The sequence below is a fragment of the Amphimedon queenslandica genome, unplaced genomic scaffold (assembly GCF_000090795.2).
Source record: "Amphimedon queenslandica unplaced genomic scaffold, v1.1 AMPQUscaffold_13460, whole genome shotgun sequence".
In the NCBI taxonomy this organism is placed as follows: Eukaryota; Metazoa; Porifera; class Demospongiae; order Haplosclerida; family Niphatidae; genus Amphimedon; species Amphimedon queenslandica.
Genome location: NW_003546304.1, coordinates 133,970 through 160,887, shown reverse-complemented (window position 1 = coordinate 160,887; position 26,918 = coordinate 133,970). Strand labels below are relative to the sequence as shown.

At 35.7% G+C, this 26,918-nt stretch overlaps 5 protein-coding genes and 2 long non-coding RNA genes across 7 annotated transcripts; 3 read left to right on the top strand and 4 right to left on the bottom strand.

The window, feature by feature from the left end:
* Positions 1-1,208: 1,208 nt before the first annotated feature.
* On the top strand, positions 1,209-3,141 carry LOC109581115 (uncharacterized). Its single transcript, XR_002184521.1, has 3 exons — positions 1,209-2,090; positions 2,326-2,976; positions 3,027-3,141. It is a non-coding gene; the product is annotated as an uncharacterized LOC109581115 (long non-coding RNA).
* A 363-nt stretch (positions 3,142-3,504) lies between these two features.
* On the bottom strand, positions 3,505-7,975 carry LOC105312263 (sushi domain-containing protein 2-like). Its single transcript, XM_011404770.2, has 10 exons — positions 7,885-7,975; positions 6,437-7,777; positions 6,136-6,384; positions 5,459-6,074; positions 5,154-5,407; positions 4,543-5,106; positions 4,237-4,494; positions 4,091-4,186; positions 3,910-4,023; positions 3,505-3,862 (listed from the first exon to the last, which is right to left on the bottom strand). Exons 1-10 carry the CDS (start codon positions 7,916-7,918, stop codon positions 3,627-3,629), a joined length of 3,762 nt encoding a protein of 1,253 aa, XP_011403072.1. The 5' UTR covers positions 7,919-7,975; the 3' UTR covers positions 3,505-3,626.
* A 164-nt stretch (positions 7,976-8,139) lies between these two features.
* Positions 8,140-10,861, bottom strand: LOC100635433 (ATP-dependent DNA helicase Q1-like). The gene is made up of 4 exons (XM_003385496.2): positions 9,757-10,861; positions 9,411-9,586; positions 8,498-9,360; positions 8,140-8,449 (listed from the first exon to the last, which is right to left on the bottom strand). Exons 1-4 carry the CDS (start codon positions 10,840-10,842, stop codon positions 8,247-8,249), a joined length of 2,328 nt encoding a protein of 775 aa, XP_003385544.1. The 5' UTR covers positions 10,843-10,861; the 3' UTR covers positions 8,140-8,246.
* A 2-nt stretch (positions 10,862-10,863) lies between these two features.
* LOC109581114 (uncharacterized) lies at positions 10,864-11,927 on the top strand. The gene is made up of 5 exons (XM_019994903.1): positions 10,864-10,973; positions 11,090-11,374; positions 11,440-11,526; positions 11,575-11,672; positions 11,718-11,927. The coding sequence occupies exons 1-5, from the start codon at positions 10,898-10,900 to the stop codon at positions 11,898-11,900; spliced, it is 729 nt and encodes a 242-aa protein (XP_019850462.1). The 5' UTR covers positions 10,864-10,897; the 3' UTR covers positions 11,901-11,927.
* Positions 11,928-13,127: 1,200 nt separating this feature from the next.
* Positions 13,128-13,696, bottom strand: LOC109581126 (uncharacterized). The gene is made up of 2 exons (XM_019994942.1): positions 13,535-13,696; positions 13,128-13,468 (listed from the first exon to the last, which is right to left on the bottom strand). Exons 1-2 carry the CDS (start codon positions 13,676-13,678, stop codon positions 13,274-13,276), a joined length of 339 nt encoding a protein of 112 aa, XP_019850501.1. The 5' UTR covers positions 13,679-13,696; the 3' UTR covers positions 13,128-13,273.
* A 427-nt stretch (positions 13,697-14,123) lies between these two features.
* On the bottom strand, positions 14,124-14,564 carry LOC109581125 (uncharacterized). The gene is made up of 2 exons (XR_002184522.1): positions 14,292-14,564; positions 14,124-14,226 (listed from the first exon to the last, which is right to left on the bottom strand). It is a non-coding gene; the product is annotated as an uncharacterized LOC109581125 (long non-coding RNA).
* A 342-nt stretch (positions 14,565-14,906) lies between these two features.
* LOC105312262 (nuclear pore membrane glycoprotein 210-like) lies at positions 14,907-21,859 on the top strand. Its single transcript, XM_019994937.1, has 18 exons — positions 14,907-15,123; positions 15,184-15,242; positions 15,364-15,450; positions 15,602-15,733; positions 15,995-16,158; positions 16,442-16,528; positions 16,637-16,769; positions 16,962-17,090; positions 17,158-17,226; positions 17,338-17,444; positions 17,546-17,680; positions 17,853-18,002; positions 18,288-18,440; positions 19,250-19,460; positions 19,862-20,119; positions 21,144-21,318; positions 21,554-21,650; positions 21,809-21,859. The coding sequence occupies exons 1-18, from the start codon at positions 14,936-14,938 to the stop codon at positions 21,857-21,859; spliced, it is 2,385 nt and encodes a 794-aa protein (XP_019850496.1). The 5' UTR covers positions 14,907-14,935.
* Positions 21,860-26,918: the final 5,059 nt, after the last annotated feature.

Below are 26,918 nucleotides of genomic sequence, written 5' to 3'. Positions count from 1 at the left end.
CACTTTTATTCTGTCCTTGTCGTCAAGGCTGACAAAATAGCACATCTTTATACAATAAAAGCATACATTCTCTCATGCAATGGGAGGAGGCTACTGCAGATCATTCATTGCCTTTGTTGCATTATAACTTTAAACTTTAACAAGTTTCTTTTAAAGGTGAGCTTCTGGCATGCATAGCTATTAGCCTTTTACTCCTTAAGGATCTTTGAAGCACCTTCCGTAAGGAATACAGCTTATTATGAAAGCTTATAACAACAAACACTAATGTCCTGTGAGTGATAAATGAAAAGTTAGTCTTAGTCAAAAAGGACAGATAGTTTCTTCAAAAAGTCATTCAGACCATGTAAGACGTGTCTGGACTAATAATGATAATGATAATAATAATAGTTTTCATGCCTCCTCTACTGTGGTGTTGTTTTTCTTACACAAACGACCATAAGTGCTTATCATTTTGGAAAAGGTATCATATTCTCTTTTTTTTTGCCTTGAGTCCAGACTAGCTTTGCATATTATAGTTTCAATGGTATTATGCTATGTTGCATCAATTTTTATTGCTATTATGCTGATCGAACTGTGGCCTCTCGAAATGCATAGCACACAGAATTAATTTTATTAGCATTGCTGCAATGGAAGAGGAGGTGGTGCACCATATTTTCTCTTTTTCATAAGAAAAAACTTAGTCAAAAAGAACAGATAGTTTCTTCAAAAAGTCATTCAGACCATGTAAGACGTGTCTGGACTAATAATGATAATGATAATAATAATAGTTTTCATGCCTCCTCTACTGTGGTGTTGTTTTTCTTACACAAACGACCATAAGTGCTTATCATTTTGGAAGAGGTATCATATTCTCTTTTTTGCCTTGAGTCCAGACTAGCTTTGCATATTATAGTTTCAATGTTATTATGCTATGTTGCATCAATTTTTATTGCTATTATGCTGATCAAACCGTGGCCTCTCGAAATGCATAGCACACAGAATTAATTTTATTAGCATTGCTGCAATGGAAGAGGAAATGGTGCACCATATTTTCTCTTTTTCATAAGAAAAAAACAAAATTACACAAATTATAACGAATTTTTAAAGCTTTGGATAATTGCATCAACTTCTGGATGAGATAAAGTATCAAATACATTTAAGATATTATTAAGGTACAAGTCATTTTTAACTGGATATATGTTTTATTAATAATATATGCGACCATCTCTTAATGAGAGAGTCCACTTGCAGTTAATACTCAACATTAGAAATTATGTGATTTGCATCTCCAGACTAGCAACGTGTTGAAGAAAGTTAAGAGTCTCTTTACTTTATGCAAAATGTGCTCAACTACATCAATTTTTTTTCCACTTATTTATAATGGCTAAGATAAAGAAGTTCAGAGGATCTGTTTCAGCTGGAGCGGGGCCATTTGTCTCCTTTCTGAAATTTTTTGCAACTAATGTCCTTGTGCCAATAGGCATGGCATCTGAAGCACCATTCATGACTGCAGCTCACGCACGTTATGGTAAAATAGCAATTGAAGTGTTGGTGACGATGTCCTTCATTAATATTTATGTTAGCTACATGATAAGCCTGCATGAAAAGTTGCTCAAGTTTTATGCACACCCCACTCTCTATTGGACCATATTATTTTTAAGAATCAAGTTCATCATCTTCACACTATAGAAAACTTTCAGAAAATTTTTGGGTCTCTTCTTTTTTACAATTTATGTTTCACAGCCTAGTAAAAACTTCTCTCTGCAAGATGTTAAAATTATGTTCTTATACTTCATCTGCTTTATGAAAAAGCTTTTTCATCACCTGACGGTGTCAAATTGTCCCTACATGACAGAAGGAGGTCACACAATTCTTTGGGTCTCTTCTTTTTTTACAATTTATGTGTCACAGCCTAGTCAAAACTTCTCTCTGCAAGATTTAAAAATTATGTTCTTATACTTCATCTGCTTTATGAAGAAGCTTTTTCATCCCCTGACGGTGTCAAATTGTTCCTACATGACAGAAGGAGGTCACAATATTCTCTGTTCATTGAAATGATTTTTTTTTGAAGCCAAACCTCAAATTTCTCTTCAGTAATAATGTCAGTCTATGTAAGTAACTGACACCTTCAACCTACAATATACCCTCACTACTTGTCATCCATAACTAATTCCTAATATGAAATGAACTGCCGTATTCCGTCCAACAATTGCATTTCCTTTGGGCATTGTATAATAATTATCAATATTATTAGTATTGTTAATAATGATACTAGTGTCGATATTGTTGTAGTTTTAAACACTACCTGCCAATCAGATACTTTAATTCTCACTTTCTTTTTGGCAGGCCCAATTGTGAAGAGTCAAGTCTATGGCGGTCAAGATCAAAGATGTTGAAATTTATTCTCTCGGAAACAACATTACATGAACAAGATGTTTTATAAAATTAGCGTTTCATTATTCAAATTGATTTCAGTCTATAATTTGATAATTAATTATGTTTATAGTCACAAATATTTAGCATTATTATGTAATATGTACACACATTGTTCATCTTGTGCCAGACTGTGATATCATGCTGCTTGTGTGCTGTAGCTAATTATTGTTCAGGGCTTGGCTTGTTCACACTTGTCTATAAACTAGATCATAATTGTACTCAAACTATCTATTAACATGTCTCATTAGAGCTTGACTTCAGTATATAAGGAGAGAAAGCAATCCTACATTGCATTCAGTGCTGCTCTTTGGAGATTATTAAATTTTTAAAATGAAGACTGCTTCCTTTGCTTTTGTTCTCTTGTTTGCTGTCCTGGTTGGGCTCTCCTATGCTCAGATGGGTGTACCAGGAGGAGTATCATGCTCAGGCCCACCCTACACTGGTGGACTGAGTTACACACCAAAGCAGAACGGATACCAGTTTGGTGCCAGGGTCTCTGTTGGTGAGCCACCAATAAGGACCTATACGTGTCGCCATGGTCATTGGTACTAATGTCAGCAGGTAAAGTGAAACTGTAATATATACTTGTGCATTATGATGTGTCATTTCAGGTTCAGGAAAAGAAAGATGCATATTATTGAACATTGTCTTGTTGTACTTTACCTCATTTTGCCATTATTCTTTATTCAATATATTTTTTAAAAGAAACCATTTATATAAGATTTATCATCATTGTAGTGCTGGTTTTTTATTTTTAATAGTTAAAATTATAATGCGGATCAATCTAGATAATTTTCATGCAAAACTTATAAAGTACATTATAAGACAGGTGGTATTGAAGTGGTGCTTCTATTAAACGTAGACTAGAATACCCACTTTATTTAATTTTTAAATACAAGAAGCATAATTTGTAATTCAGTAGTGTAGAGCTAAGTGGGTATAATAATTATGTTCACGTTTAAGTACATTAACTAATGATTATATGTATACACATTGTCTGGCATGTGCATCAGTCTGCTCAATGCATCATAAATTATAATGTTATACTTATTATCATCCAAGCAACTTTGGTATGTGCAAGAGTACATAATATTATAATGCAAGCTAACAGCTAAAAAAAGCAAAATAACTAAAAAAAGCAAATATATATAGATTTTATAGTTTAAAACTTAGATATATATAGTCAGCAAGTTTTAACAGCAAAAAACCTTTCAAATGTCATTTATATCTTCATAGATATCATCATTGAAATTGTTAGGTTCATCATAAGTATTTTCACTTTTCTCACGTTTTGCCAAACTTGGAAGTATTCCACATTTTACAAGAACCAGAACCACAATAACAACACTTAGTATGAGTATTATTAACGGAAGTCCAATCCCAATGGCTAATGCAACAACTAAGCCAACATCACCACTAGTTTCAGGCCCAGGCGGACTAGTATTAACTATGACATTATTAATGGTATAATTATTAAAGCAATTTTGATCTTACTTGTTTCTTCACAGAATTCACCAGTTAATCCAGATAAACATGTACAAATATAAGTACCAGCATGATATTGACAGGAGCCATCATTGCATGGATTCTCAGTGCAAGGTCTGGTCACTTTCAATAACAAAATTAATGATAAATGATTTTTATTTAATGACAGCTGTGGTAGTTAGTTACTAACCTGTAATGTTACAAGTAGTTCCTTCATATCCTTCACCACAAGCACACACATTAGTATCAACACATGCACCGTGAGCACAAGGTGGGACACAAATGACTAATTATTATACATTGAATGTACAATAATAATGTGGATTAATGATTTACTTGGTTTGGAGAGGTTCACTAGTTGTTCAATTGCTTGTCCACCATTGAATGTAGCTTCTCCTATTTCAACTCTCCCAGTGGCAGCTATGTCAAACTTACAAAACTCATCATTACCACAAATCCTGATTGCTTCCTGCTCCAGACTAGGATCAGTGAACACAGCCTCATATGTAGGGGTGTATGACGGATCATAATATGTTTCCAGAGTTTTAGAAAATGAATAGCTAAACAAACTATCCCTAGCATTTTTAATAATCCCTATAATAAAAGATTTGATCGAGTTAATGGAAAATATTTTTAACTAACATGTCATTCCAAAGTCCTCGTGTATAGTTTGTAATGATGAATTGAGTGGAAGAGACTGATTCAATCCTCTTGGTATAAGATCATCAGTGTCATTACCATTATAGTTACCCATTAAACCACGAGTGAGTCCTCTGTATTGACTGGGTACTGTGACAGTTAGAGCTGCTATAAAACCATTCATTTCCTGAACTTTAATGTAAACCCGATTATTAATGAAGTATGCACTGAATGTGCTGTTACTACTGTCAGAATTATATATAACAACATTTCTGAATTCTTGTGTCTTTAATTCACTAAAATCCGACAGCTTGCCATTGACCAGTGCAACTAGGACACCATCTTGTATTTCAAACTGCACTATGTCAGACTCTTCCTGTTTTGCTACTATTGCTGTGAAGACAGTTCCACGTACAGTTGTACCATTTGTCTCAACTGATTCCTCCATTCTTCCTTGTAGTGCGAAGGACTGGTCTTCAGTCTCAATGAGTATAAACTCACCCTTTCCATTGAAAGTATATTTATAAAGGTCAAGTGTTATGATATGAGGATCGCCTACTCCTCCTCCTAAAAGAATATTTTGATATCAGTCAATTGCATATATCTAATCTTACCAGGTGGAGTAGGATCTACATAACTTGTTCCATCATCTGATGTTCTTCTCTCATAATACTTGGTGCAGTTACGCTTCATACCAGTGCAGCAGTAAATGTAAGGAAGTACATCCTCAGTAAAGTGTCCATACACATTGCTTATGTAGTCTAGCCCTGATCCAGTTGGTGCTACCTTATCAACACTACCACCATTAGGGGACCCTACTATCAGAGTACCACTAGCACGATAGCAACACTGATTACCAGCTCCAATACTAAAAGAGATAGACATTATAATGCTATCATATTACTTAATTAATATTTACTTTGTAGCTGTTCTTTGTCTAAAACATCTTGATGCACCAGAATGAAATGTGTCAATGGATTTCTTGTTAGTATCTTCTATGAGACCTGGGCTGAGCTCAGGGGTTGCCTGTTCAACTGTAGGGGGACAAGGAGCTGTAGCTGTCACACTAGCAAGAAGAACTGGGCCAATAGTAGCTGGCTCGTTACTAGCCCAGTTGAGGCACTTTTGGTAAAGTATTGCAGACAGTGTTTCATTAAAAGACACATGCAGCTTTCTTGACCAGAGTCCAATTTTATTAAGTACGGTATCAATAACAGCAGGTTGTTGCACATCTTTTCTAAGTTTTACAAAAATATTGACTGCACTGACTGAGCTAAGGGCAGAGAGTAGCTGTGTAGTTGATATATTAACAGTTGCATGACCACTGTTGGCTATATTAGTAGCTAGAACAATGAGTTGATTATGCACGAAAGTACCATTAGACGTATTAGACACCTCATGCATACTAATATCAACCTTAGAGTTGGCATCACCTGACAAAGAAGTTGGTTCCCATAAAATATTGAGAGTGTTTCCAACTTTGAAAACTGTTGCTGTATTGGGAACATCAACTTTAACGTCATCTTCAGATGGAACTACATTGTATAAAATATGTATAGGGTAATAACAATGACTATAGTACACAATTTAGCTTACTAGAATAGTATATAGCTGTCCTTTTGTGTTTGATCGATTGGACAGTAAGTTCAGCATTTACCTTTCCTGTTTTATTGAGAAAAGGAGTGACACATAATGCCTTTTTAGCATTGAGATGACTGCAAACAACTTCAACGTTATCCAATGAAAGTTTAATGTCATCAGTTGGTTTCCCAAAGGTAGGGCCTGATACCATAATTGGAACTCCTCCCAACATATTACCATACCATGGCTCTAACTGTAAAGGATCTATAAAATATACAAATAGATCTAAATTGTAAGATGTTATAAATGTGCTTACTTTGAACTAGTGTATTAAAATATGTCGTAGCACTAAAGGTATAGCCATGAGAATGTCCAAATCCATACACCATTGTACCAAAAGTGGACTGCATTGAGATGACATAAGTAGTTGAGTTGAGGCTGCTGTTGAAAAAGATTTGCGTCCCATAGCCAACAATGGCGCTATTGCTGTTATAGATATTCTCCCAAGTCACATCTTCTGCTTCCTGACCATCAATGTACACTGGACCTATTGTTCTAGTAGCAATATTAATATAGCTATTGGAGATGAGAGAAAATGATGGAATTAATATTGCTGTATTATTCTGGTATTGTTCGATTGGAGTGATTAATGATACGACTGGGTCACCAATGGAGCTGACAGGATCTCGACCTGGACCCAGTTTTGTCACTAGAATTGGTTTGTCTGAGTGAATGAAACAGTATGAGCTTGCATTAGAACTGAGAGTAATAAAATCACCAGCAAGTGTTAGATATGAAGTGTTGCTGAATATGCTGTCATTAAAAGCACAAGTGTATGTGAATGTGGTTTGACTTTCAGCTGCTATGATCTTGTAGAATGGGCCGTTGATCCGCTCAGCAAAAGGAGTTAGGAGGAAATTTTTTCCCCATGTTATTGTAGGAGGTATCTGTTCAATGATGTGATCACAGCAACACTCTGTTGAAGGAATATAGACACATTCATGACCACTGAGTACTGTAAGAGGTTTATCAGATACAATACTAGTACCACTCATGTCAAGTTCTGGAATTCCAAAAAGGAAGGTTTGCAGTCTATGAATTGTGAATGTGTACACGGACCCAGCAGCAATTGTTATACTCTCACTTGTGGCATTTTGAAAGTCCATGGGAACCATTATAGTCTGAGTTGGGATAATAGTGACAGTTGTATTATTCTCGTTCCCAACTAGAAGAATTTCACTTAATAAAATGTTATCACCTTCAAACTCTGTTGATACAGCATAATACTGGTATTGAGAGACTTGAAAGTCATGATAAGGATAGGCTAAATAGTCCCCTAGAGTATAAGGACGATGATTAACAACAATGACAGAGAGCTCTCCTCCATTAGTGGCATTAAGATACACACCATTGAACCGACTGGCATACTCATCATCATTAGTAACAAGAGCAATGGGTAATTCTACAATAGCAGGAGATTCCTTTGAAACTACTCCGCTAGTGATTATACCAGTATTGTTTGCAACTGTATAAGAAACTGAAGAGAGAGAGGGGGTTGCAATATACAATAAGAAGTCTTCTGTCTGTTCACGGAAGTTTCTCATTGCTCCAATGAAAAATTCCGTCCCATAATGAGCAAAAGAACACTGTAAGTACCCTAATAATGAGGAATATGCATTACATTTAAAATGGAAATTGAAGTGGCTAAACTCTGTGTGCATGAAGCTCCCCTATTTTCTATTCTTAAAGTCTATTACTACTTACCAATCACGGTCAATGCTAGCAAAAGTTTCTTCATCTTTGTTGAAATGGAGAGGAATCAACTAGTTTTTTTGCTGTAAACAGGAAAGGAGTCAGTAAATAGCTGCACATGTAATATATCCACAACAAACCCTTATGAATACCATATTTTTACTGTAATTCAATCAGGCATCAATAGCAATAGTTCATGAACTTTTAGACTAAACTGTGAATACTGTTATCAAATTAAATAAATCCGCCCATTTGCAAAAGTAAAATATTTATTGGATACAGCACCTTTAGCAATATAATAATGTGAACATATAGTCTAAACTTGAGGCAATGTTTGTAAGAGAATCAACTCATAACTATTATGAATGATGACACTAATCAGAGTCACTGTCAATGCAAATTACATCATCAGAGACAGAGGCTGGAAAAGATAGTCTGCCTTTCCCTTTATCCTTTCTTTTCCTTAGACTAAGCACATTAGACTTCTTTGGTGTCTCAAAGTCATCAATATCATCATCAGAGTCTGCAAAAAAGGTTTTAGACATACTAGCTCTTTTTCTCTTTCTAACACCTGCTTCTAAGGAATGATGAAAATAATATAATGTCAAGACATGCATGCACTAACCTTTACTCCTCAATGGTTTACTAGTCTTAGGTGTATTGGCTGATGGCTTAGTGCTAAGTGATGAATTAATGATTGGAGTAACAGGTGTAAGCAATGGTTTGCTGACTGATAAGTGCATACTGGTTGTACTTGCTGATTTATTGATCACTGGTTTAGTTGTTACTGGTGTAGTTGTTACTGGTTTAGTTGTTACTGGTGTGGTTGCTACTGGTGTGCTGGTTGAGGATTGTTTGATGGATGATGCTGGAGTGTAAAGTGAAGATGAGCTGCTGCTAGTTGATGGCTTCACTTTTGATTGACCACTGGTTGCTGGACTACTCGTTGATTGAATAACTGACGATGAACTATCATATAATGGAAATCTATTTAATCTCTCAATGTTAACGGTCATTTTTCCAGTTTTCACTGCAGCTGCTTTTTTATCAGGCACAATATAACTAATGGTGTTATAAGAGGTGTAGTGAAACGACTCCTTTAAGATGTTAGTCAACAAACAGTGGGACAGTACTCTCTCAAGCTTATCTATACCTGGCTTATTGCCACTAGAGAACTGAGTACTAGCAATAGAAGAGCTCTTCCATTTATCGACTAGCATATGTCCTGTTAGACGCTTTGAACTGTTACCAAGAACCTCAATGAAACCCAAACAGATATTAGACACATCCTCAGTCACAATATCATTGCTCCTTCTAGACTTGACTTTGCACGTATCACACATTTCATTGCAATCAGATTGCTTCCATGTTTCTCCAAAGTGCTTGGCAATTAAAGCTCTCCGACACTGGACAGCATCAATACAGTACTGGACCATTGGATAGAGATTAGCCACACTAGTGAAGTCCTTAGATGACATTGTGCTCTGTCTATATATTAAAAAATGAATAAATAATAAGACAATGTGTCTCATTCTTACCTGAAAACGTCAGCAAGTTTGTAGTATAATATGCAAGTTGCTGGCTGGCCATCTCTACCAGCCCTACCACTCTCCTGATAGTAGTTCTCCATTGACTTACTAATAGAATGATGCATTATGAATCTCACATTACTCTTGTCTATACCCATGCCAAAGGCAACGGTTGCGACAATAACCTGCAAGCAGAGCAGATGTGATATTAAATATGGATTACATGATACTACACTAGTGTTTTTATGTTACTCTCCATTTTTCTAATACATAATATGCATGCGTTCTTTTAAAATTAAGGTAATTACAAACTACTATGGCTTGTGAGTTCTAGTACAATACTGCTAAGACTTACTTGTATTTTTCCATCATACCATTCAGTATGTGCCTTAGTCCTATCTCCAGCATCCATGCCTCCATGATAACAAGTAGCAGAAATGCTGCCAGTTTGTAGAGCAATAGAAACCTGCTCTGCGTCTTTCTGACTGAAACAGTACACGATTCCGCTCTGATCCTTAAATCGACTATTAATCAGTTGAATCATTGTGTCAACCTGTTCCTTCTGAGACGATATTTTGTTGTGTACTTCATAAAACAGATTAGGCCGATTGTATGATGCTTTAAAAATGAGACAAGAGCGCAAGTTGAGGATGTTCTTGCAGTCGCTAAATACTTTTGATGTTGCTGTAGCTGTGAGACCAAGGAGTGGAGAATTTGGAAACTGTCTTTTGAGTATTCCGAGTACTTTATAGTCAGGTCTGAAGTCATGGCCCCATTGACTGGCACAATGGACTTCATCAATGACGATGATTGAGAGACGGCCTAACCCATAGGCTTTGTCCAACTTAGACATAAATACTTTACTTTTTGCAATCTTCTCCGGCGTCACGTAAACTAGTTTGAGACTCCTGTCTGACTTGTCGATCATGCTAGAGTGAACTTTCTTTACATGTGCTTGGGGACTGCTGCTGTTTATCATTGCACAGTTGATGCCCAACCGTTTGACTGACATTAGTTGATCCTCCATTAGCGAAACCAGTGGAGATATAACTAGAGCAAACCCACCACTGATGACAGCTGGTAATTGATAGCAGAGACTCTTTCCTCCACCAGTTGGCATTATAAGCATGACATCTCTTTTTGACATCAAGGCATTAATACAGGGGAGCTGTAGCGGACGGAAAGACTCTATCTTAAAGACAGAGTTCAGTGTTGTTAATAGTATCTGGGACCAAGGGAAGGTCATTGTTTCCCAATCTGATGCTTTGTCTTGCATTGATCTCAGTTCGTGGAGGGATTCTATTTGAGATACCAGGAGGTTCTTCCTATCCTCCAGTTTTATCTTCTCTTGCTGTAGATTGGCTATTTTTTGTTCCAGACGAGTCAGGGAGTCGTCCACTTTCTTCACTTCCAAAGTTAACTCTTCTAACTCCATGACCATGTTGCTTGGGTGTGTTCAAAGATTCTATTGGTCCACCCACTTGTGGTGATTGGACATGAAAACTTTAGTACTCCTACTTTGTGCTATAACTTCAGCTTTGGTTTCCAGGTCTTCAGCAGATAATTCTATTGGTAATCTATGGATTTTACTTATATTCTATTATCTATCTTAATATTGATGTATGTTGCAAAATTAAGTCAGTCCCCTCTGCGGCTGCTCCACTTCTTTTACACTTTACCTTCCTCAGATCCAAGCCAACTGATTGATGTTGTTGATGTTCTTAAGAGATGTGGTTTCCCATATGTAAGATGGTTTGACCTTGGTCTAAAGCTAGGCCTACTAAAAACCACATTAGATACAATAGAGAAGACCCATATTGGTGATATTCCCAGGTGCTTGACTGAGTGCTTGTCTAAATGGCTCAGTAGATTCGACAATGTTGATCAAAAAGGAGGCGCTACATGGGAATCATTGAGTAAAGCAATACGTTCTATAGATGAGATTGCTGTTGCTGACAAGTTAAATGAAGAAAGTGAGTCGAATTTTTACTGTATATATATATTGAATCTGTTCATGTTAACTTTAAATTTTTGGTAGTACATAGACTACACAGTCATGTTAATAGTAATGCTGGCATTTTTGATGGTCATCATAAAGAAGAAGTTTTTTCAAATGATCAAAAAAGTATTAATCCATGCTCCTTATGCTAATATATAAACCTCAATTTTATAGAAAAGGAAAAACACAACACGGTCAATTTTGATGATGTGCTTGACATGTTACAAAAAGGGGTTAAAGTTGCTAATAAACTACTAGGAGAAAACGGAGAAGTAAAGATCACCATGTATACTTGATATACTAATCAATCACTCCAGATACAGCGAGGAGATGGAAAAAGTCCAATAAAGTGGAACATACAGGGCACAAGACGTGGTTTTGAATGGATGTGGATAGGCACCTGCTATGACACTAAAACTGGTATCACTGAAGTACATACTAAGCAAAGTCGAGATGGAGCACTGGAACATTGTCTTACAGCATTGTTTAAAAAAATTTGAAGTTTTTTATAATGATAATATTATTTTCTGAAATCAGTATAATGATCCTGTGACCTGCGTATACATACACTATGTGCAATACTGAAATGATGCATTTGAAAATGTAAAGTCAAAGGTTTTGATTCCAGAAGTGTCGCAAATTGTCAATCCAACCCATTTAGGACTGATACTCAAGTAGCATTCGGTTCACCCTAGTCTCGCCCCACCTTTTTGCTACCTGGTAGCAAAGGAGCAGGTGAAACTACATTTATCTAGGGCATAGATATTAGAGTAAACAAAAGTAAATGAAGTCACTTTCATTTACTCTATATCTATGCCTAGGGCTAGGCAAATTATGTGTCAATCACACATTGCACATATATACATGATACTCATGTACACGAGAAAGTGCTGAAAAAGTAGATAAATGTAGATATATGATTAGCGACAGCAGTATATGAAATATTGCTCTTGTATCTACTATTAATAGTTATTAATGTTATTATTAGTCAACTAACCCTAATAACTAGCATTAAACTACGGTTCAGTCACTATTGACTATTCATAATTCATGCCTCATTAAACACTTACTCTTTTTTAAAATAAAAGTTACCATATTTAGTACAGTTATTTAACCAGTTTATGTTGTGATAAGTTCATAGCAAAATACAAGTAAATACATGAAAGTAAATGGTGTTAGTAAAAGTACATACAATGTTAAAAAATTAAAATACAAGTAAATACATGGTAGATGAAAGGTGGATACATGATGCAATCTCTGGTGTCAATTATGCTTTCAGGCACTGTCCTAAATTCCACCCTATCATGTTTTGAAATGAATCCAATTATGCTCATTTTATGCTCATATTTTAAGCTTTACTCAAATATTAACTATCAAGTTACATATAGTCATGTACATGTACATGCATCTGTTATTATTGTAATAAGAATAATATTGGAATAATGCCAGAATCTGAAAATGTTCCCAGTGAGTGCAGTGAGTTTGAGTCACTAGAAAATAGAATAGTCTAAGTCAATGGACTTGACATGCTTGCATGGGTGGGCACTAAGCAGTTGGGTAACTTGGGTTGTTGTACTAGTACTTGTACTACCTGCCATCTTGAATTGCCAGAAATTTTTGATTCATTATGCTCCAATTATGCCAGTGCCTTATTATGCTCCAAATTATGCTAGAATAATTTGCCTAGCCTACATTCACCCCTACCTTGCTTTCCTCTTACTCTATTCTCTCTTTCTAATCCACTCTAAAAATGTATCTTTTAAAAGGTTAAACAAAATTCGAGCTAACTATAACTAACTACAAAGAGCAACTAACTATTTGGAAACAAAATCAAGTAGATAAATGAATAAGGAGTAAATTGGTATAACAGAAATTAGAGTTCCTTTCCAAGTCTCTGGAACAAATGAGTAAGACAGTGCTCCAGTGAGCCATCACGACTGTATTTAGTTTGAACTTCAACAATTCCTGTACATGTATCACGACATGTACATACCCACTTCCACTTCAATCCACGTAATGTGCCCTGTATATTCCATTTAACAACACAGCCACCAGTACCTCTTGGTATCTGAAAATATATATATACATACATAATATTAAAATGCTGTGCAGTCAGCCTGAACTATGCACTCACTTCGCCACTTTCTCCGAGCAGCTCATTAGCAAAGCCTACTCCTTGATCTATCTTCCTTTTTAAGTCTCCAAAAGATATAGCATCAGTCTCAACTACAAGAAAGGAGCTAACAAGGATAATAACAACTAAAGTAGAGGGGTACATTTTAAATGGGTGCGGTTTTGTCATGTGAATCAATTAATTATAATATAGTCTACCACGTGTTGACACGTGGGTTAACACTGTGCTTATGTAGTAATTTCCATTTTCATTATGTTCATGTCTTGTATTAATGCAGACTGGTACATATGTTAACATGGCTGTGAACACAGAAAGGTCCTGAGATCAGGTGTTTATTATTGGAAAATGTTTTTGTCTGTAACTTGATTACGTATGCATGGTAGCTAATGGTTTACAGTGTTACTGTTGTTACCGTCAATGATTATGTTGATGTGAATATTGCAATACTTGTAGTTGAATAAAAATAGTAAACAGCATCACATCATCCAGCTAATGAAAGATGTACTATAATGCAATAGCATTTGTATTAGCTCATGATGCATTATGCTTGTCATTAATAATAATACTTGCGTGGTTGATTTATTTTCAGTTGATTTTTTTAAGAAATTATTTCAAAATAAAAAGGGCAGCAAAATGAAATTATATCTACACTACAGTTAAGTATGATAGTGTTCATTTTCTTTCTTTTGGACCTATGATAAGATAAAGTATAATATTTGATTATTTTTTAAAAAGTTGAAAAAATTATTACACTTACTTGCAAAATTTTAATCAAACCACTGGCCATTGTAGCAAACATAAACCTTCATTGGTGGTTCACCAACAGTAACTCTAGCATTATGCTCATAGCCATCTTGGAGTGGTGTGTACATGTGACCATAATTGGGTGGTGGATATCGACAAGATACTGGTTCAGATGCAGCATGAGAGAGTCCAACAAGAACTGCAAACATGAGTACAAAAGCAAAGGCAGTAGTCTTCATTTTAGGAACTTTTGATTTCAAGTGTATGGCAAGCTTTGAGCAAATAATGCAGGACTCAGTGCTCTCTCTCCTTATATACTCAAACCAAGCTTTAATTAGACATGTTAATACATAGTTTGAGTACAATTATGATCTAATTTATTGACAAGTGTGAACAAGAGAACAATGCCAAACCCATGGACAGGTGATAACTGTGTTATATGATGATTATATAGTACCCAGTTCATTAATGAAAGTGTCTGAACAGACTGAAACACATGCTGTACAAGTTATGCACATATGCACATAATGTGCTAAGCTGCTTAAGTGCTAATCAATTTTCAAGATTATTATTAATTTTTATTAAAAATTTTAATTTATTTAAAGTGCTAGGGGCGGGTTTTAGGGCGGGGTTTTACTAACCACGTGTTGCATTAAAATGGCGGGAAGGAACTGTACTATTCTTCCTCTCCTTCTCCTCTCTTTGCTCCTAGTCCTTAGCTTCATTGACACAGGAGCCTCCAAACAGTACACACTCAATGTACCTCGTGTCCTCTTGCCTCGTGTTCCACCTTCTGGAGTGAAATCTAACTTCACTTTAAAGTCAGACTATGGCTGTTTTAATTGGTGAGTTTATCTGTATGCATAACATTCCGTATCATTGAGTCATTGCCTCTCTTTTAATAGGATTAGTACTAAACCTGATGTTGCTAGTGTTCACCCTGTGTATATGGTATCAAAGACAGGTGAGTTGTATTATTATTATTATTCAGCATTAATAATAATAATAATATATTAGTTTGTAATTATTCTGTGGTGTTGAATTGGCATTTAAATTAATTGCATGTATATTGGGTCATTTTAAAGGTCTTAAATGTTCAAGGGAAGCAGTCCTGACTCCTCAATCAACTGATGCTGTCAGACTGAGTACTATCATCATTGCCACTGAAGAAGGTAAGGACCATTATTCCATACACTTTTATGTAATGTAATCTATTTATTACTTTATTTGTTATCAAAATCTGTCAATTACATGTATGCATACGGTGACGGTCCATATTGTCTTTATCAAAAACTCTATATATTTTATTTTGTTGGCATGCAGTGACTGGTTTGACTCTACGCTGTGATGTCTACGTTGATACCATTTCCCGTATTGAAATAACAACGAGAACCAGGGAACTGTTATTGGAGGAAGAGCCGGAGAAATTTGAAGTGAGAGCCTTTGATGATGAAGGTCAGCCACACTAAGAACAGACATCAGAGCTTACATACACTATGATAATAATATTGTACCATAGAATTGAGAATCCCTACAAAAAAATTAGGTCAAACTTTGTACATGACATAGGAACATGTATTATCAATGGTGTGCTTAACTGACTGTGAAAAAATAGTAGTAAAATACCATTCTTTTATTGCACTGTACACAGTTGTGCTAATCAAAGCCGTAATGTAACCTTATTTACACCTTTACACAACACATTTAACATGTTAGGCAATATGTTCAGTACTGTTAGAGGCCATGTGTTCCAGTGGACACTGCTCAAGGATGAAGATGCTGAAAGTCAACAGCTTGTTCCTGAGTCAATCCTTTCATTTGTTGAGTTTAGGGATTCCTCTTATTCTGTTGATCCTATTATATCATCCATTGAAGATGAGGTAAGAAGTTTAGCAGTGAGTGTATAATACATATCACATTGCGGGAAATTTTTGAGGAAATTAAATTTGGCAAATTTAATAGGCATTTGCCAAAATAAAATCTCTCATTTTGTGCCATTTTGCTCATGCTCAATGGCACATGACCTAAAATTTGCAATTACCAAAATTTAGCAATTTGCCAAATTTAACTATGTACGTACCTCCAAAATTTCTCACTATACTGTAGTTTCTATTTTGTATGTACTGTATATAAACAGTAACTATATTAACCAATTCATGATAGGGTCAGCAAGGTGATGAGGTATTGGTCTCTGGTATTAATACTGGAACTGCTAAAGTTTGTGTTAAATTGGCTGAGAAAATATGGAAGGTACACGTATGTACATGTACTCTATTATAGACGCCACATGTAATTTCTTATTCCCAATCTTTCTCACCCTCATTCCTTCTCCACTTACTTGTGTGTCTCTATTCTTAGTCAGTAGCTGTTGATGTAGTGAAGCTGTTGGTGATTGAGAACCTGATGCTGCTACCATCAGCTGATGTGTACATTATGCCCTACTCTTATGTTGACTATAGAGTGGAGAGAAGAAAGCATGGAAAAGTGGAAGGTACTGATAATGGCATACATGTAACACTGTAGATGTATATGCATGCCTATAATAGTTATAAAGATATTTGCTTATAGTACATGCAAGTTTTGGGGTTATTATAATTGTATTTGGGTATAATCAACTAAAAGTAAAATGTTAATAATTTTTTGTTTGTATTATGTTAATAATATTCTGTTTTTTCTTTGCTAGTTGTTAGTATGCCCAGTGAGCAGTATTCCCTTGAATTACTCAACAGTACAGTAGCATCACTGGATAGAGCTGCATCAAGAGTTACTGGAATGGTCATTGGCAGCACTGAGATTGTACTCCATGATAAAAGTATGAGAAGAGAGAGGAAGAGGAGGGGGGGAAATATATATTTTTATTTTTACTTGATTTTTTCTAGATATGCTCAACATTCCACATGCAGCCAAACCATCTGCTGATATACATGTTGTGTTCCCTCATCATATTGGTACTTTAATCTTTTATATCTTATTACTCTTCTCTCTCTCTCTCTCTCTCTCTCTCTCTCTCTCTCTCTCTCTCTCTCTCTCTCTCTCTCTCTTCTATATTTTCATTGTAGATTTAGATGTACTGCCTGGTCATCAGTGGGTTCTTCAAGTTGGTAAACAATACGTGTTTATTGTTAACTTGAAAGACACCAACAATCACAAGATTCTAATTACCAAAGTACATAATTAATATAATAATAAATAATATTTTAACACAATAAAGCATAAAGCATATACATTGTACAATAATTCATGTATTTTTATTTTTTATTATTGTAGAATGTGTTGTTGGTGACAGAGGTCTCCAGTGATTATTTCAGTATACATTATTCAACTGCTAATGGCTCGTATCACAGTGTCACTGCTGATGAACCTGGAAAGACCTACCTCAATGCTTCAATAAACCAACTGAAGGCAAGTATATTCATCATCATTGATACATGTACATGTAATAACAATGGGATCCATGTGCATGTAGAATTATTACCTGACCTGTTAGTTTTCATTAGTTAGTTTTTATTGATTCGTTTGTTTGTTTGTTTATTTATTTATTTACATGTATTTATTTATTTATATTATTTCTTAGCACCCAGAGACTGATGAGGTGTATCCATTACCAGTCCCATTGTTCAAGAAGCAGTTGATTGAGATATTCCATCCAATCACAGTCATGCCTGGTGTGTTGCTACTCCTCTGGGACAGTAAGAATGAGTACCAGTACAAGCATCAACTCAAGGTACATTCAAGATATTTAAGCATACATTTATTCACATGTAAATGTAGATTTATTAATGATTTAAGTTTCAAATGTACAAGTACACTGTACATATATGTCTCTTGCCGTGTGGTGGTTTTTTGTTAATAATTTTTTATTGATGATTTAATGTGTTTGGATTTTGGAGGTTCAAGAAAATAATTTTTACAAATTTATGGCCGTCTTATACATGTACCATGTATTAAGTTGATCTTTTATTATTATTATTATTATTATTATTATTATTATTATTAATATTATTAATAGGTGATTGGAGGGAGTGGCAGTTATCAGTGGACCAGTGATAACGTTGATGTGGTGGGTGTGTCTAACTCCGGTCTCATTACCTCATTCACTATTGGACAAGCTAATGTAACAGCCAGTGATACTAGGAACAGTGATCACTATGATACTGCCAAGGTATGTATGTATGCAGTAATAAGTTAGATTTACTGTATAGTGGGAAATTTTGGAGGAGCTAAAGTTTGGCGAATTACAAAATTTTGGTGATTGGCGAATTTTAATTTGGCGAATTAGTGGTCAAGTGCCATTGAGCATGTGTATAATGGCTCAAAATGGTTGGTTTTATATTGGCAAATGGTTATCAAAACTCCAAATTTGCCAAATTTAATCCCCTCCAAAATTTCCTGCTATATGGTATTAGTCTATACTTACATGTAGTGTGTGTATGATGCAGTATTTTGAGTTTGAGTGTTCTCCCATTTTCACAGTGCTATATTCAATGCTAGTTATGCATGGGCTATAGTGTAGGATATTTCATCAAAAATTAGAAGGAGCTAATTTATTGTTATTATATTTTTTCTGATACATGTACATGTACTTATGTTGTGTAGAAAGTTTGAGCTGATTCTGGCCAAATTTGGATTTTTTAATGAATTTTTAAAGTTACTCAAAAATTGGGTCAAATTCCCTGTCTTTGGCTGAATTTTGCCAAAAATGGCTAGGAGAGAATTCTCAATTTTATAATTTTTTTCTGAAACATATACATGCTCTTATGTTGTGTAGCAAGTTTGAGCTAATTCTGACCAAAGTTCAATTTTTTAAATGAATTTTAAAGTTACTCAAAAATTGGGTCAAAGTCCCTGTACTATATAGTACATGTCGTGCATTTTGTCAAAAATCTCTTCAATCAATTGTTACTACACACATGTGTTCTGATGCATCATACGTTCATGTACAATTGTTTATTATTGCCTCTCTTATCTCAGGTCTACGTTGTCCCACCAATTGAGATGTCCTTCATTTCTTCACGGGTTGAAATTGAAGTCGGTGGTTCCCTTTACCTTCCATTACAAGTACTAGGAAGGACGTTAGATGATCCTCCAATGACACTCCCTTTCTATGACTGTCGGTTCATGGGATTCCAATACTCACTGGCTGATGAAGCCATCTTTAATATATCCATTGATCACAACATCAGTAAGAGAAGAGGGAGCTTGTGTTAATATTGTTAGGGGGAATGAGATCCATATTTGATATTATACATGTACACATGTAATAGCTTATAAGAGTGGAAATTAAGTACATACATGTATGTAATGTAGATCAATTGACTGTACACTATTATATATGCTATTAGGAGGGGAGATAAAAATGGGATATAAAAGGACATAAAAGCGATATGTGTAATAATATACGATACATATACAGATAAGATTAATACAAGTAAAGGGAGTGACTTGGAATAATAGGAGAAAAAGGGTAATTTTACACTAGAAACGTGTAATGCAGTACATCCTTCATACTTATGCGTATAGATACAATGTATTATTGTTTGTTTTGAGTGTATCATATTTCATTATTCTCTTGATTATTCTCAGGTCTATCATCTCTCCCTCCTGATGCCTGTACCTTCATTAAAGCCACTTCAATCAAACCTGGACATACCAAACTGACCCTTACCTACACCCACGGATTGTTAGAGCTTCAAGCCTCCGTTACCATAGCAGCATACCCTGTACTGCGCTCCATTGATCCTGAGGACTTTGTACTGGTTACCCTCGGGTCCAGTAAGACTGTTGTTCTTGAAGGAGGTCCTTCCAGTTGGGTATTAGACCCTTCCAAGTATTTCAGGAAATGTAAGGACCTGATGTGTATTATTATTGAATCAATTAAGAGTCTATTCACATTGTTCCATGTAATGATATTCAATGCACAAGAGTTGGGAAAGATTCAAGAATACATGTACTTGTATGCTTCATGAGCTGAAAAGCACTAATGCATATTAGTATGGCCTTTTGGAGCAACTTTAAACAAGCGTAACAGTGTAAAAAATATTCCTATAATTGATTTCACCACCTTGCAAGTACAACTTGGTCATTATTAAGACTTATAGAGGTTCTCTCTACCTATAATGCTTCTAGAGAAGTCTTTAGACAGTATCTCTATGCTCTCTTGCTGTTAGAAAGCTCTTAACTTTGTCCCATGTGTAAGCCGCCATTTTGTTTGCTGTGGCCACACCCACTCACATAAAGGAGTGTGGGCGGGTGGTTGCTAAGGCTTGTTATTTCTCCAATGCAACATGTATAGAAGAAATGTAAGTGTGGACATACAAATATATATATATATATATAGATAGCGCGACGGTGAAATCAATTATAGGAACGACCTGGGGACTTCGCCCCCAGGTCGTTAAAAATCATAAAAAATTCAATTTTGATTGGAATCAGGTCAAACTTTCTACACAACATAAGTACATGTATGTGTATGAGAAAAAAATTATAAAAGTTGAGATTTCTCTCCTTTTCATTTTTGGCGAAATTTGACCAAAATGCCTGCACTATAGTACAGGGGCTTTGGCCAGATTTTGGAGCAACTTCAAAAATTCGTAAAAAATCCAAACTTGATCAGAATCAGCTCAAACTTTCTACACAACATAAGGACATGTATTTGTATCAGAAAAAATTATGAAAATCAAGAATTCTTTCCTTTTAATTTTTGGCAAAATTTGCTAAAATCCCTGTACTATAGTACAGGGACTTTGGCCTGATTTTGGAGCAAGTTCAAAAAATCTAATTTTGATCGGAATCAGGTCAAACTAATGTAAATGGACCCGTACACGTGTACATTATTTTAATCTTCATTATTCTCTCCTATCTCCAGTGGTCCCAGAGGTACCTGATGCTGTCAGTATAAGATCAATCCCCTCATCTTCCCTGACTCAACACGAGTACCTGGTGGTATGTAAGAAACTAGGGGAACAGACTCTTGTCTTTACTGTTGGCAATGGACCCACTTCCAAGAACAAGATACCTGCTGATGAGACCATTGCTATCAAGTATGTACTGTGCTTAATACACTTAATGTACATGTACATCTGATGTGCATTCTTACTCATTAATTGAGATTGTACATGTACATGTTCTTTGATGCAATCAATGTACTGTATGCTTCATTGCATGTACATGTACATCTACTTGCTGTATATTGTATATTAATCAGGCTTTATATGTTACATTGGTGTAATGACTGATGGTTGATTACATTGTATATGTGTGTGTGTGTGTGTGTAGGTATTTATGCTCATTGCCCACTTCAGTATCAGTGAGGCCACTCTCTCCTGAGATGACTGACTGTCCATTGCTTCGTGAAGGAAACCTTGATACACAAGTAATTAACAACACATTTTTAATTACTACAAATGAGTAATAAATGTTCTACTGTACATTTAAGCTCATAAATAATGATGGAAAGTACTTGCTCACCAGCCACCTCTCATGTTGAGTCACAATGTGTGTTTATTCTGCCCATAATTTGCTCCCAATTAGCATGTCCTCCTTTCCAATATCCTACCATACCCGTGTATCCCAACAAATTAGGAAATTTTATAACTTTCTAAAAATACTGTATATGGCCTGGGCAATTGTATTTATAGATCCAATATTGTGATGATAGTGTGCAGCTAGGGAGATTGTGATACTGTTATTTTAACTATCACGATACCGTACGGAAGGAAAATTTGGAGGTAGTTAAATTTGGCGAATTTGGCGTTTTGATAGCCATTTGCCAAAATAAGAATTTGCCATTTTGAGCCATTATGCACATGCTCAATAGCACATGGCCACAAATTCGCCAAAATAAAATTCGCCAATCATCCAAAATTTAGCAATTCGCCAAAATTTAGTCCCTCCAAAATTTCCTTCTGTACGGTATTTATCATGTGTCTGTGTGTCTACATAGAGCATGCACAATAATGATAAATGACACTTTACAGCTGTAACCATCTTGTAATGGCAACCTCCACCTCTAGAGTGATGGTGAGTCAGTAAAGGAAGGTATCCCTTTAGTTTCTCGCTATATTTGATTCTTTATCCCTAGGCCTACTGTTGACATCAGTAGATACTGGTGTGATTAACAAAAATAGGATTGTGTTTGTAAATTAAGTAGAGCTAAAGGCTACATACTTACAGAATACATGATCTGTTCTCATTCATTCTTGTTTGTTAAGTTAACTTATACAAACCAATCATTACAAAGAAACCAATAAAGCCTAAATGAATCATACATGTACTTGTCCTAATCACAAAATGTACAGAATTCTTTTTACATTTTGATTGCTGCAATCTCCTGTTCACCAGAGCAATCATCTGGGTTTTATCCATAAGGTATAAGGCACTCTTGAATGCCACCAGCAGTATAATTTCATTGCTCCTTAATCCAGGAACCTTGCCTCTAAGCTCGTCCAGGAACCTTATTTTATATTGAAGCTCCATTCCATACACCTTTTCCTTTACTTTTGTACAAATTTCTGTTTTTTTCCCACTTATTTAAGTCACGTACTTGCTTGGCATTCTTGACCGCCTGAAGGATATTTGTAGCTGTCTTTAGAAGCTCTTCTTTGCAAGGATTGTCAAGAAAAAGCTTCTCTATGTTTTCAATAATAGCATCTCTGTTGTTTGTGCTACCGTCATATCTCACAATGACAGCAGATTCAGTTGATTTGAACTGGGCTTTAGCTCCTGTTGTGATTAATGGTTCCAGCCTGTACACTATTTCAGTTGATGAGGTTCCACCCATTATGTGAAATTGTTAATCCACTTGGCTGGTCCTTTTTAAAATTCTTGGGATGGCTGAAGGCTGAAGCAGTCAAGCAGACTCTAGCAGAGTATATTATTGGGGCGAGCCTGAGCTCACCCCACTAAGGCGAGAAAACGTCTGTATGGGCAGTAGGATCGTCTAACTATTATTAAAGTTAAATAGCTTAATCTTCATTGAAAGCGGGTGTGGTCACAATGAATAAAATGGCGGCTAGCAGCAAGTCTGAGCTTATTTGCAGTAAACGGTCAACAAGACAAGACTAAACTGATGTTCAAAGACTTCTGTAGCAGCAAGATAGGTTGGGACAGCAGACATACAATCGTTTCATTGATACAAAGGACCCTGATAAGCTGAATGCTGCAATGGAGAAAGCTGCATTCAAATGATTTCTGCTGCTGAGTCATCTCTAGCAGCAAGGGAGGTTAGCAAAGCAGAAGTACAAACTTCTTCAAAATACAAATTGTTCAGTGACTGCTTATAACAGATCATTAATGCTTGCTTTATCCATCTGCTGCAGAGATTTCATAAGTGATGATAGTGATCAGATGACTAGCTAATGACATGCTTGGACAAAATTTTCACTTTTTTGTATTTTGCATGGACATGAATACAATTGCTTTGCTTGCTCATAAATAATACACTATGGCTTGCTTAGGCTCGCCCCTTTAATGTTCTACATTCGTCTAGTAGTACAACTGTAGCAGTAGGCCAGTAGCTCCTGGCCTGGCAGTGCCTGACTGCCTGTGCAGTGTGCACGACTGCACGTGCCTGACTTGTCTCAGTGTTCTAATAATAGAATTATCAGTTCTAATAATAGCATAATTAATTATGGGAGCCTTTTGGGAGGGAGAATAAGATTAAGATATAATGAGGCTGTCTGTTCTAAGTAATAATAGTAAATGTTATGTGGGGGTTCTGGCCCTTCTGGGGTCGTGAGTTCTAATAATAGAAATAATGGTAGGGAGATTGTTGTGATGCCATAGGGTGCTCTTTCATCAAAGACCATAAATTTTATGAATTTTTCATGAAAATACTAATATTGTGGCCTCGAATCATAAATTATATTTGCAAAGGAATGTGTTGACAATTTTTAAGATGGTTATATTGAACTCTGCTGGTCCTCTGTCAAATTGTATGTACATGTACCTCAGAAACATGTTTCAAGCTCCATTGACTCCTGTATAAAAGATGCTTCATGAAACAAGTTTCATGGTGTATGGTTGCCTTAACAACTGCATGCTATCAGTTTGCAGCCACACCCAAACACCCTCACATCTTAATTAGACTATGAAGAATGCAATCAACAATTTAACAATAGCACTATAACAAGCAACTTTTAATACCTACAGTGGTAATATGCAGGACAAAGTTTTGTAAAGCTATTATTGCTTTTTTTGCTTTGGTGAGACCAATGTACCAACAGTGTCTTGTTTATGTTACAATTTTTATGATAACATGTAGCTTGTACCATGTGGCACTGAAGATACAAAATTTTGTAGTTGAAATTTTTGCAAACAAAAACACGAAATTTACAAAAGTTTAACGAAACAAAATTTTTTAGTATACAGTATTGTACAGTGGTTTTCTCTTTTGCCCAAACTTTCATTTTCCAGCCTTCAAAAATGACAATTAAACCCACAAAATAATGGAAACTCATGGTCATGGAATAGATGGGTGCTTTCTTCCCACTAAGTGAAAACTAACACTAATGATTGGCTATAATATTGAACTATGTTGTTAGTGCGTGAGATCAAAAGTCATTAAAATTAAAATTCATTACTGTTTACCCAACATAAGAATAAAAATATTTCTATTTGTACTTTACATAAACCATGGCCACTTCCTGTCTTAACAAGTTAACGTGCACATGTAATGCCTTACCTTAACATAATTTTGCAGTGTGATTCAGCCATTACAGCTTACACCCATTCCAATCATAGACATTATCCATGTAGCAAATTCTAGTTTCCTATTCCAGTTACAGTGTATAGCACTTTACTTTCATAAAACAAAACTTTTGTGGATATATAAAAATGAATTTTTTAAATGAAAATAAATTTTATAAATTTCAATTTTAGCACCACACCCTTATTGGTAATTGAATGTTTTGCAAAGATTTCATTTTACTGTTCGATACTAATCCACAAAACTGCAAAAGTTTTGCTCCTCAAAAATAGAGTGCTATACGTTTAGAAGAATTTCAGGTTGTCCAAACTATAATAATGAACTAGCTCAATTTATTTGTTAATACAAAGCAATCATTACAATGACACCAATAAATCATTAAAAAAATATGAATATGTTAGTCACTAAATTGTCTGCAAAAATACTTAATTAATTCTTTTACATTTGGATTGCTTCAACTTCTTCTGCATCAGGAAAATCGTGTGGATCTTCATCCATAAGATATAAGGCACTTTTGAATGCCACCAGGAGTGTAGTTTCATTGCTCCTGAATCCAGGAACCTTGCCTTTAAGCTCATCCAGGAACCTTACTTTATATTGAAGCTCAAATCCATACACATTTCCCTTTACCTTCTTATAAACTACTAGCTTTTCCCACTTCAGTAAGTCATGTACTCCTCTGGTAGCATTGATAAGCTCAAGGAGATTAGTAGCTGATTTAACTAGCTCATTTTTGCAAGGATTACTAGGAAAAAACTTTTCGACATTTTGAACAATAGCATCTCTGTCTGTGCTACCGTCATGTCTCACAATAACTGCAGAATCATTTGATTTAATTCCAGATTTAATTCCTTCTGTGATTACTGGATTTAGACACGATACTTCTTCTCTAATTTTTTCCAACTGATTGTCAACTTGCAACATTTTCCTGTATTGTTTGCTCTGTTCACTCTCCACTTCTACCTTTATTTCACGATCCCTATACACTATCTCGGTTGATGAAGTTCCACCCATTATTGAGTTCAGCTAATTCGCAGGTCCTTTCTCTAATTCTTCAGATCACTAAATCAGGGTAACCAAGAAACAGAATGCAGGTCTATTTCTACTATTAGTTTGAAGTGGGGTGAGCCTGCATGAGCTCACCCCATGGGCTGACACTATCACATCAGGGTAGTTAAGTGGCGTGATCCGGCACGAGCTCATCTCATGGGCTGACACTAGTTTTTATGTGAAGCACCTGACCTCTCCCACACTAGCAATCATCACAAATAGTATGGTATTGCTAAGGACATTAATTGACATTCCCACACAGCAACCATCACAAATATATAATGGATAAACACCTCCTACGAGGCGTTTATGGAATTTGGAAACCGAGGGTGAAGCCCAAGGTTTACAAATTCCATAAATGCCTCATAGGAGGCGTTTATCTGCTTTAAACATATTTATGGGGACATAGTTATCACAAGTGGTTAATTAGGCTCAAGCAAACGTACACTTGTGGTATTCTGTTGAATGGCTTCCATGTAGCAGTCTCCATAGCATTAGTCTCGCGTAGCCAGACTCCTCCCCTTTTTGACTTGGGGGTGGCGGGGAGAGAGTCTGGTAGACTGCCCATATCGAAGTTGTACAAGGAAGTGAAGTGAGAATTAGGAAGCCGTGTTGGATAATGGAAAATCGTTGAATAATTAATGTAATTTTCTTGGGCGTGCCCGTTGCAACAAATTCAATATGGCCGATAAGAATAGTTAACTGTGTTTTCTGACTTTTCTTTGCTTTAAACTGTCAGTAGTGGTATTTGGAAGGCTAAAAGGAGGACAGACACTGCTAATTTGTAACTGCTGAGAGTGACCTGCATGATTGCAAGTATAGAGAGTGACCTGCATGGTTGCAAGTGCAGAAAGAATTGCTCCATTATTATCAGTACTGAAATGC

Excerpts from the sequence above, each read along its gene's own strand:
- LOC105312262 (XM_019994937.1), top strand. The coding sequence starts at position 14,936 with ATGGCGGGAAGGAACTGTACTATTCTTCCTCTCCTTCTCCTCTCTTTG. Across the intron at positions 18,003-18,287 it reads AGTACAAGCATCAACTCAAG|GTGATTGGAGGGAGTGGCAG; the intron begins GTACATTCAAGA and ends TATTATTAATAG. Across the intron at positions 19,461-19,861 it reads ATCCATTGATCACAACATCA|GTCTATCATCTCTCCCTCCT; the intron begins GTAAGAGAAGAG and ends GATTATTCTCAG.
- LOC100635433 (XM_003385496.2), bottom strand. The coding sequence starts at position 10,842 with ATGGTCATGGAGTTAGAAGAGTTAACTTTGGAAGTGAAGAAAGTGGAC. Across the intron at positions 9,361-9,410 it reads AAACTTGCTGACGTTTTCAG|ACAGAGCACAATGTCATCTA; the intron begins GTAAGAATGAGA and ends TTTAATATATAG. Across the intron at positions 8,450-8,497 it reads TAAACCATTGAGGAGTAAAG|AAGCAGGTGTTAGAAAGAGA; the intron begins GTTAGTGCATGC and ends ATCATTCCTTAG.
- LOC109581114 (XM_019994903.1), top strand. The coding sequence starts at position 10,898 with ATGAAAACTTTAGTACTCCTACTTTGTGCTATAACTTCAGCTTTGGTT. Across the intron at positions 10,974-11,089 it reads TTCAGCAGATAATTCTATTG|ATCCAAGCCAACTGATTGAT; the intron begins GTAATCTATGGA and ends TACCTTCCTCAG. Across the intron at positions 11,527-11,574 it reads TTTTTCAAATGATCAAAAAA|AAAAGGAAAAACACAACACG; the intron begins GTATTAATCCAT and ends TCAATTTTATAG.
- LOC105312263 (XM_011404770.2), bottom strand. The coding sequence starts at position 7,918 with ATGAAGAAACTTTTGCTAGCATTGACCGTGATTG. Across the intron at positions 7,778-7,884 it reads GCTAGCATTGACCGTGATTG|GGTACTTACAGTGTTCTTTT; the intron begins GTAAGTAGTAAT and ends CCTCATTATTAG. Across the intron at positions 5,107-5,153 it reads TGTAGATCCTACTCCACCTG|GAGGAGGAGTAGGCGATCCT; the intron begins GTAAGATTAGAT and ends ATATTCTTTTAG.
- LOC109581126 (XM_019994942.1), bottom strand. The coding sequence starts at position 13,678 with ATGTACCCCTCTACTTTAGTTGTTATTATCCTTGTTAGCTCCTTTCTT. Across the intron at positions 13,469-13,534 it reads TGCTCGGAGAAAGTGGCGAA|ATACCAAGAGGTACTGGTGG; the intron begins GTGAGTGCATAG and ends ATATATTTTCAG.